The 10921-nt window shown below is 41.0% G+C and overlaps 1 protein-coding gene across 2 annotated transcripts; it reads left to right on the top strand.

Moving 5' to 3' along the window:
- The first annotated feature begins 340 nt into the window (after positions 1–340).
- Positions 341–10913, top strand: LOC111871941. Of its 2 annotated transcripts, XM_033754460.1 has the most exons (8): positions 341–423; positions 1575–1676; positions 2075–2176; positions 5885–6093; positions 6723–6821; positions 7760–7861; positions 8259–8360; positions 10313–10913. In XM_033754460.1, exons 3-8 carry the CDS (start codon positions 2128–2130, stop codon positions 10328–10330), a joined length of 579 nt encoding a protein of 192 aa, XP_033610351.1. In that variant the 5' UTR covers positions 341–423; positions 1575–1676; positions 2075–2127; the 3' UTR covers positions 10331–10913. The 2 variants fall into 2 exon arrangements, with proteins under 2 accessions (XP_033610351.1, XP_033610352.1); XM_033754461.1 differs by lacking the exon at positions 7760–7861.
- The last annotated feature ends 8 nt before the right edge of the window (positions 10914–10921 follow it).

Genomic DNA, 10921 nt, shown 5'->3' with positions numbered 1-10921 from the left:
TTGTTCTCTCAACGTCTTCATGAAGATATATATATATATTGTGACATGTTGCGCAATGGAGGAAAACCCCTCCCCCAACACTGATGTGGCGGATGAGTCAGCGCTCCGTCATCCCCCACCGCACGGTGACGTAAGACGGTGTGAGGTAACAGCGTTGTTAGGCTATACGCAAACATAGCTACGTGGCACCGTTTGCTATTGTGACGCGACACGCGACGACGCTGTTGACTCGGACAACAGGCAACAGCGAACAGAATAAACGCCGGCTCAGCGGTAAGCGCGTTTTGTACAGATTAACTTAGCTGAGTGTTTATTTCTGTTTAGATCTCGGAAGTACAAAATCACAGGCCGGAGCAAAATACAAGAACCAACAAGGACAACTACAAGGAGCCTTCCCAGACACCTGTAATGATCAAATCAAAGGTAAGGGCGTCCGCCATAATCGTATATTAGTTATATTGTTATATTAGTGCTAGATCTGTAAGGAAAAATACATTCGCTGAATAAATTCGTTTTTGGGAAGAAGTAAAAAGCACAGTTGAACACTCGTTTAATTTTTGCTTTCAGGGTGGCACATTTTTACAATAAATCGAAAAATGTATACAATTCCAGCTGAATGGCGTTATGTTTCAACGTAAGCACCTAGCTTTTGTACTTCCCAATCTGCTCCACTCTTAAGAGGTGTATTTGTGGTTGACTCCAAGGCAAACAACCATTTTTGTTCATGGGGTATTCGATGGCTTTCCACTTTACTGCACTCATTCCGTGTCCATTTATCGTCATCTCCTTACGCTCTTTTTGCCATAACGGGTTCATTTCTGAAAGTCTGGAAGCAGTACACACATATTGTGCAGGTGGATACATATGAGATACTGTGCAAATACATGAAATTGTAAAACAGATTTTGGTAGTTATGCTGCCAACAATATTCACCACACACTGGTTGGCGCAGCCTCCAAGAGGTAACAGTATCTGCGATGTGACGTTTCTCCACGCTACTAGCCGAATTTCAGTGGAGAGCACAGCATTTTTTGGCAAGTGCTGGAGGCTGATTTTTAGCAAACCGTGTGTGTGTGTGGAATCTCGTTCTCGGCAGACTACGGCCCAACNCATGAAATTGTAAAACAGATTTTGGTAGTTATGCTGCCAACAATATTCACCACACACTGGTTGGCGCAGCCTCCAAGAGGTAACAGTATCTGCGATGTGACGTTTCTCCACGCTACTAGCCGAATTTCAGTGGAGAGCACAGCATTTTTTGGCAAGTGCTGGAGGCTGATTTTTAGCAAACCGTGTGTGTGTGTGGAATCTCGTTCTCGGCAGACTACGGCCCAACATTTTACCTTAAACATTAACTGTAGCTTTGAATTTCCGAGACCTGGATGCCGGTGTGAGCCCAACTCAAGAAACACGAATGAGGCCGCTTATGTTTTACGTGCATTTTGCTTTCACAGGAACTGCTGAATATGAACTAATAAAACTGGAAAATATTGAGGAGAATCTGTTTTCAGGATCCCACAGTGTGATTTTTCCATTCCTGCTGTATACATTAGAGCGCTGTTCTTTATCTCTAGGTCTCGGAAAGACAAGACCACACGCAGGAGAAACAAACAACAAAGAAAAGGGAATGGAACGGGGCGAAGCCTTCCAAGATACCCGTATTGATCAGAGCAAAGGTATGATAGTTCTAGATGGGATGCCTCTCTAATCCTGCTTTAGTTTATTTCTTACTGACATCAACACAATGTATCTAATGGCACGCTGTGGAGGCAGAGCCGATTTTGAACAAACCATGTGTGTGGAACCTAGTTCTAGGCAAATTACGGCTCAACATTTTACCTTAAACATTAACTGTAGCTACTGAATTTCCGACCACCGGATGCGGGTAAGGGCCCAAATAAAGACACGCGAAATGAGGCCATATGTGTGTTACGTGCATTTGGTTTTCACCGGGACTGCTGAATATGAACTACTCAAACTGCAAAATACTGTGATGAACCTGTTATCAGGATCCCACAGTATGATTATTCCATTCTTGCCGTATAAATTAGTGCGCTGTATTTTTTATGTCTAGGTCTCTGAAGGACAAGATCACAGGCAGGAGAAGCAAGCAACGATCAAAAGGGAATGGAAGGGGGCGAAGCCTTCCAAGATACCTGTATTGGTCAGATCAAAGGTATGATAGTGGTGGATGGGATGCCTCTCTAATCCTGTATTAGTTTATTTCTTATTGTCATCAAGACAGTGTAACTAATGAGCAAAATTCTTGGCTGTCATTTAAGTAAATAGATCTTACTGCAGGTTACTGAAAAAATGTGATGTAACAGGCTTTTGAAACCAGGATCTGAGGCCTACAGGCAAAACCAGTTTCCAAAGTGTCGTCATAATTTGAGCTAACCCATACCCGATTACATTAAAGTTAACCGCAAAACGAACACATATAATAAACCGAAGAAATACAGCCAAAACTTCCAGCTGGGTGACGTGGTGACTTATAGCATGCTACATATGTAAGCGAGTAACTCTCCTGTTATAGGCTGGAAGATAGGATTCATTTTCTTCATCGGCTATATCCGCCACACATCATTAACCCATCACAGCAGTAGCTATCTTACAGAACCATCTCATACTCATAGAAAATGGCTAAAAAATGGAAAATCCAGGTTAATGAAACAAAATACATTTAATCAACGTTCACGCTTCGAAAGGCAAATGCTCCCCGACTCAAATAAACCACACTATCATCCAACGATGAGATGAAGCAAAGTATCTCGGACTTACCATTGACAGCAAGCTCAACTGGAAAGAACACATCCTTACGAAAAGAAAACAAATGGTTCAAAAAAGCAAAAGACCATACTGGTTTATAGGAGAAAATCACACCTATCCAAAGACAACAAGCTGCTAATACACAAATCAGCCATCAAAGCTATATGGACATACAGATTCCCACTCTGGGTATGCGTCATGAAATCAAATACAGATAACATCCAACGAACTCAATCAAATATTCTTCGTCTCATCGTAAAAGCGCAATGGTACATATCTAATCACACCATTCACACCGACCTCAAAACTCCATACTTCACAGATGTCATCAAAGAACACACCATCCACCACATAAACAAATTAGCTAACAACCCCAACCCACTGCTCCAACCGCTTTTAAATCAACACGACCACAGAAGAATTGGGCGAAGTTGCCAGAAGACCTAAAATTTTTTTCGGAAGTGTCGATGGAAGTGACACACTAAACACCTGCAGTGTACAATTCATAATAATTGTACACAAGGCAGCAAATTGTCAATAAGTTTGTAGTATCTGAATGTCCATAAAGCAGATTACAAAAAAAAATTCTTCATGATCGATCTGTTACTTGTTTCACTCGCAGATCTCTGAAATAGTTTGAACATGTAACTCGCAGTCCTCGGATGGCAATCATCAGAAAGAATGTTGTCATATTTCAGAGGATACAGCACTTCTTGAAAACCAGGCTCAGACCCTGAAATTCCTGGTGCCAACATTTTTCCTTTCCATCTTTCATTGCTGGCGATTTTCCTTTCGTTTTGATGTCACGAGTAACAGAGGATATCCCACCATGCATTCTTTTCATAATTTATTTAAGGACAATTATGTGCTCCAAAATGTCCATCACGATGTGGTCAACATGGGTATGTTTTTTTTTTCATCCAGAAAATGGAACGGCTTACAGAGGATGGCAATTCGGCACCTATGGATTCAGTCCAAGGGTACAGGTCATATGTGGAAGAACACAATGACAGGGAGTTTGAGCCGTGTCCCTTGACCCTGTGGGTCAAGAACCCAGTTCTCCTACCCACTTAGACCCGTGAACTCCTGTTCAATGTGGGTAAGGGACAGGCTCATAAGACGACTTGCTTGTACGTGATGTACTATGCCTCCCCAAGGTCGAGTAGGGGATCTCGGGAGAGGAAAACTGCTGTCGGCACTATGGGCCAATCTGGACGGATCGGCTAGTCCGAACTGGTAGGGAATACACAACCCAAGTATACATAAATACAACTGGCGTTTCCAAACATATAAATAAATGTATATATTGATAACATAAGTATACAGGTGTACTCTGCCTGATGGGCAGGGACTGGTCAGAACATAATCGACAGTTGATGCAGAACTACACTGTGCCTAGCCGCACAGACTCAAGTATGGGCACGCCTCATGGCATCTTTTGACTTCTCTAGAAAAAACCTGAATTTTGGCAAGCCTTAAGGGCACAAGGAAATATACTCTGGTTACTTGCACACCTGAGGGGCGATCGGCTGTTTAAGCCAACTCAACTCCAACCAAATTAATTAACTTACGCCACATGGCGTCGTGATGAAAAGGAAACCATCTACAACAGTAAGTCACTTACTGATGTTTCCGGAATTACAAACACAAGATTAACCTCACGACTTGATGCGTCCTTGATCACGTCGTGAGGGCACTCTTCCCCCTTCAGACACTGCACCGGCCGAAACAGAATTTCACAAGATCCATTCAACATAAACGAAACTGAATTTGGAAGCAGCGATGTTACCTTGCTGAAGCCAACGGGGAGAGAGAACGACGCATTCGTTCTGCATAAGCAGGAAACCTCGCATTGCGTCCAGGAGGGGGGGGGACAAGGTCAGCTGACCTGACGTCAGCTAAGATTTTAAGCGGAAAGAAAGAGGAACGGCTCGCATCCTGGCGTTTCGGGGGGGGGGCTCCAAGGAACTTCACGGAGAAGAACCGTTGCACGGTTCAAGTTTAAAGGTGTGTAAATTCATTTCTTTTGAACTTATCTCTTAACACTAAATTCTATATTGCTACTTTTCAATTCTGAGTTGAATTTTCTCGCGGATCTATGACACGTAACTTTATCCTTCTAGTAGAGTTCTCGTTAGAAAATAAATGGAGATAACGCAACTCCAGAGTTTAGTACATTTATATAGGAAAAAGTATCGGAAACTTTGCACCCTTATGCAACTTCCACAATGTTTCATTAAACACTTTGGTGTCAGCAGAACTACTTTCACGGTACTCAAAATTCTATGAGAATGTTGCGCAAATTTATCAACCATCTGAATCGTGGGCTATATAGTAGTCTAGGAATAGCTGATGTATTATGTCGTTGTATCTCAATTACATATAGTAACCGACAAAACGAAATAGCTTATTGATTTTTCACACATATGAGTCGAATTATAATTATATCATGTGTAACTTTTGCTATGCAACGACGGCTAGAATGGTTGATAAATAAATAGCCGTTCTTAGGAAGAGCTCGGCAATCAGGTTCCAGTCGCAACGCATACGCAAACAACAACATAAGAACTGAAAATTCTATTTGCAATTTGTCGAGAAATTATTAACAAGATGATTGGGCAATGTATAATTCGGCTCCTTCAGTGTTGCTGAGGAAAGTTAGAGCTGTAATTAAATTGACATAACAGTTGAACGATATCCACCTGACAGAAATGACGTGAGCACATATGCCGAAAAATTATCGTTGTTTTTGCTGTTGCCATGCAACGACTAGAGATGACATTGTAGGCAGCAGAAAAGAAGCATATAGTAATTTGTAAAGAGTATGAAATCAGCGATATCAATGTAACTACTTACAGTTTCGGGTTTTGTACTCATCAAAAATTTCACACATTCATAAAGCGTCTGAAGTCAACCCTGCACGTGAAAATATTAATGGAAACATATGTTATAGGGCGCCATGTATCAAAAGAGAATAAGATAGTATAGAGAAGAATTTTGGAGATGTGATTCTAAATCATTTACACAATTGCAGGGCTCCGTTTTCTCGTGGACTTCTTTACACAGAGCAATGTATATATACGTAATTAGTAATAGTTGCCTGGCTCTGTTGCAGGAATTACCACAAAGGACAGCCGGGTGAGGTTTCAAGAGCCATATAGTACCACTAGCATATCTTTGAAACCTGGATCCAGCATGGTCTTGAGGCAGGGCCAGTTACCAAGGGGTCGCCCTATTTTGCAGTATCCAATACAAAATTACAAGAATGTTCAGCCTAAAACCAACACGTACAATACACGGAAAACGTGTGGCAAAAACATCCAGGTGAGTGGTGCATTCACGTATTCCGTGGTTTACATTTAACTCAGAAATCTTCCTCGTTTTTGTAACGTCTTACCCTTCCTTTCCCTGTGACCTACTTTTAGGTTTTTAACTGAATGCATTCAGTCTCACTTATAATTTAGTCTTCGGTATCACTGATTGATTATTGATACTGCTGGAAGATACGAAATAATTTGAGAGGTGCATATATTTGTGATACTTGAAGGTAATTACTTAACTTCAAACACAAATTTGTATTGGTGCAATTGTAAGAATGTTCATCACGATCGTTTTGATGCAGCTCCCATTTGGTTGCTTGATGCGGTGAGAAACATCTACTTCCCACTACATCCCCAACCTCACTCAACAGCCTTTCATATTTCACGATAAATGTTTGAAATTGTGCAAATAGCTGTAGGTGTTCACCAGCTCAGTGCAAATTATCGTGGTCTAAATTAGCTCGAAAACTAATTGTAGGTACGGATACTCCATTCATTTTATTACAGTTACAGTTTTTGTAGAAAAAAATCAGTCCATAGTGAGTCTTTGGGTTTCCTATGTTACTTTATTCTTTATTTCATTGCCCTTCGTTTTGTACAGATTAAGTTAGCTGGGTGTTTATTTCTGTTTAGATCTCGGAAGTACAATATCACAGGCCGGAGCAAAATACAAGAACCAACAAGGACAACTACAAGGAGCCTTCCCCGATACCTGTAATGGTCAAATCAAAGGTAAGAGGTTTATGGAAGGGCGTCCGACATAATTGTATATTAGTTATATTGTTATATTAGTGCTAGATCTGAAAGGAAAAATATATTCGCTGAATAAATTCGTTTTTGGGAAGAAGTAAAAAGCACAGTTGAACACTCGTTCAATTTTTGCTTTCAGGGTGGCACATTTTTACAATAAATCGAAAAATATATACAATTCCAGTTGAATGTCTTTATCTTTCAACGTAAGCACCTAGCTTCTGTACTTCCCAATCTGCCCCACCCTTAAGAGGTGTATTTGTGGTTGACTCCAAGGCAAACAACCATTTTTATTCGTGGGGTATTCGATGGCTTTCCACTTTACGGCACTCATCTAGCGTCCATTTATCGTCAGCTCCTTACTTCCTTTTTGCCATAACGTGTTCATTTTTGAAAGTCTGGAAGCAGTACACACATATTGTGCAGGTGGATGTATATGAGATACTGTGCAAATACATGAAATTGTAAAACAGATTTTGGTAGTTATGCTGCCAACAATATGCACCACACACGGGTTGGCGCAGCCTCCAAGAGGTAACAGTATCTGCGATGTGACGTTTCTCCATGCTACTAGCCGAATTTCAGTGGAGAGCATAGCATTTTTTGGCAAGTGATGGAGGCAAAGCTGATTTTGAGCAAACCGTGTGTGTGGAATCTCGTTCTCGGCAGACTACGGCCCAACAGTTTACCTTAAACATTAACTGTAGCTTTGAATTGCCGAGACCTGGATGCCGGTGTGTGCCCAACTCAAGAAACACGAATGAGGCTGCTTATGTTTTACGTGCATTTTGCTTTCACAGGAACTGCTGAATATGAACTAATAAAACTGGAAAATATTGAGGAGAATCTGTTTTCAGGATCCCACAGTGTGATTTTTCCATTCGTGCTGTATACATTAGAGCGCTGTTCTTTATCTATAGGTCTCGGAAGGACAAGACTACACACAGGAGAAACAAACAACAAAGAAATGGGAATGGAAGGGGGCGAAGCCTTCCAAGATACCTGTATTGATCAGATCAAAGGTATGATAGTTCTGGATGGGATGCCTCTCTAATCCTGCATTACTTTATTTCTTACTGACATCAACACAATGTATCTAATGGCACGCTGTAGAGGCAGAGCCGATTTTGAACAAACCGTGTGTGTGGAACCTAGTTCTAGGCAAATTACGGCTCAACATTTTACCTCAAACATTAATTGTAGCTACTGAATTTCCGACCACCGAATCCGGGTAGGAGCCCAAATAAAGAAACAGGAAATGAGGCCATTTTTTTGTTACATGCATTTGTCTTTCAGCGGGACTACTGAATATGAACTACTCAAACTGGAAAAAAACTGAGGAGAACGTTATCAGGATCCCACAGTATGATTTTTCCATTCGTGCTATATAAATTAGAGCGATGTGTTTTTTATCTCTAGGTCTCGGAAGGACAAGACCACAGGCAGGAAAAGCAAGCAACGATCAAAAGGGAATGGAAGGGGGCGAAGCCTTCCAAGATACCTGTAATGATCAATTCAAAGGTATGATAGTTGTGGATAGGATGCCTCTCTAATCCTGCATTAGTTTATTTCTCATTGTCATTACCACAATGTAACTAATGCGCAGTATTCTTGGCTGTTATATAAGTAAATACACCTTCATCTGTGTTACTGAAATAATGTATTATATCAGACGTTGGCAAATTTTAAATCATTTGCATACGTACCTCTTTTTTGGAAAACATATTGTCCTATATTCATATAATAAATCTGGAAACGACTTAAATTGGATACATATGAAATTCGAGAAATAATTTTTGTGAAAGTGTTCACATGAAATGAAAGTTATAATGTATAGAAGGAACGACACATTTCATATTACATAATTCATAAAAAATAAATTAATTGTCTATAAAATGAATATGTTCGTAATATCACCACATATCTTTTAGATTAATTGTTAGTTGCAAGTATTGTCTCCAAACCTTCATGTACGCGTTTAAACAGTGCCTCCATGATTCACTCTTTTGACAATATCATGTGGGGTCATGAATATACAGTCCAAAATAATTACTAGTTTTTGTGGGTGCAATATAAGGAAGTGCTTCTGCTTTCAAAATGCATCCACCTTCGCACTTATCGTCAATTTGTACAAAATTTGAGTAGAAAATTGTAATAAGTGTTCACACAAAACTTCTCTTGTAAACTTAGTTAAGTATGGCGAACTTCAGAGAACACAAATAATTAAGAATAATATTGTAACCGTTCTTTGGTTGTGCCAGCTCTGGTAGAGAAATTCAACTCAGTCCGTGTTGACTGGCCACAACTTGGGTGATTAATGAGGCTTTAGGCGTAGGAAAGTCACACTCAATACCAATCAACTGTTTTGATGTCTTTATTCAAATTGCACTATTTAAATGGTAACTGCACCGTAGTGACCCACTTAACAGATCTGTGGGTTTTAGGGTTCCTCACTGCTCACTAAGACACACAAGTAAATAGGCACCCCCGAATGTATATATGGGGATCAGAACACGTGTACCCCCAGTGAATGTAAATTTCAGACTTCTCCGCCTAGCACCCTCTGAATGGTAAATATCTGCCCTGGTTTCCCGAAATTCGGGCAAAGGACAACCCACTTGAGAATATGATTGGCTGGACCGGGCAGACTATGAGGTTGCTTAATGTTTCTCCTCGAATTAGAAGAGCATATGTCCACTCGTGTAGAGGTTAGGGGTGAAGTTTGCCACCAGCTGCATGGTTGTCAGACTGGGATTTTGGGGTAGCATAACACGACGCTTCTAAAATTATGACTTCCCTTGTCTCAAAGTTTAGAATTTCTAAGAACTCGGTCTCGTGTTACGCATTAACTTGACTGATTTACGGATGGGCAGCTGCCTTCAAGTTTGACCCATGACACCTGTTGCGTCTCAAGGGGTAGGGTGGGGATCTCCAATTGTGAGACGAAACAGGAATTTCACCGAACCCTAACCATACACAAAACATCGATTGACCATCCCATAAATTGGACAGTTACAACATATATATAAAACCGAATCATTCTCCATGTGTCTTTCGGATTAATTGTAAGCTGCATTTTCTGCTCTTTATTTTCCTGTGCCCCGTTCTTAACCTGTGCGTGCGTGATAATTCCTTTTGAAAGCATGCTGTAGCATGTAGATGGAGGGAATCCAGGGCAATTTTTGTATTAGTACAGGGGATACTAGGATTAATTTCTGCTTCACGGATTCCATCCAGTCTCACTTATGTTCAGCTTGAAGTAGCCCACAAGATATAATAGTAGCTATGGTGTGAAATGTCTCCTATCCATTAGTTGCCCAAGCTCAGTGGACAGCCATGCATATTGTTGGCTAGGATCTCCTTGAGAACACATTTGATGCTATTCGATCATACCACTGCTAATATGATAACCGAATCAGCAGACAGTCTGCCAGATGCTCAGACGACTTATATATCATTGACCTTGCTTTCAGAGGCCTGTGTGGCGCTAACCGCGAGGGAGAGGCTACTACTCTTCTCGATGACCTACATTCCTTGATCACTGTACATGATGTACGAAGAGTATCCTTGCTGCTGAGCAAGTACAGAAAGACATAAGTACCGCAGTACATGCTGGTGACATGGGAATATTCTCAGTAATATATGTCAGTGTTCATCGTCAAAGAGGTTCTTTAGGTGTAAACTGAGCTGGAAACAGGGTATGGCTGAGAACTAAGTCCAGGTATCAGCTAATGTCTTCATACATTTCAAGCAGTACAGTGATACAAAGCACTCTTGACACACGTGTCCTTCTGAGTACATGGTAGCGACCGTTGGTACATCTGCAACTCTACTGGAGACTATGACAGAGGTGGCTAACTTGTATTCTGTGGAACGGCGTGTCACAGCTGCCAATTAGAACAGCATTGCCTTTGACTGCTTCAAGCCTACTCTTGCTCACTTCACCAGCAGTGAACAGTTGATGGTAGTGTGAGAGTTACCACAAGAATCCCTTTTCTTTGTTTACGTTGGCGAAAATATAGGTCAATTGGTGAAGTAGCCGGTGAGAGACGCTCAAAGAGGAAGAGGAAGGTAGTGTCACA

Source organism: Cryptotermes secundus, unplaced genomic scaffold (genome assembly GCF_002891405.2).
Source record: "Cryptotermes secundus unplaced genomic scaffold, Csec_1.0 scaffold3094, whole genome shotgun sequence".
Classification (NCBI taxonomy): Eukaryota; Metazoa; Arthropoda; class Insecta; order Blattodea; family Kalotermitidae; genus Cryptotermes; species Cryptotermes secundus.
This window is presented reverse-complemented; position numbering and strand designations above follow the sequence as displayed.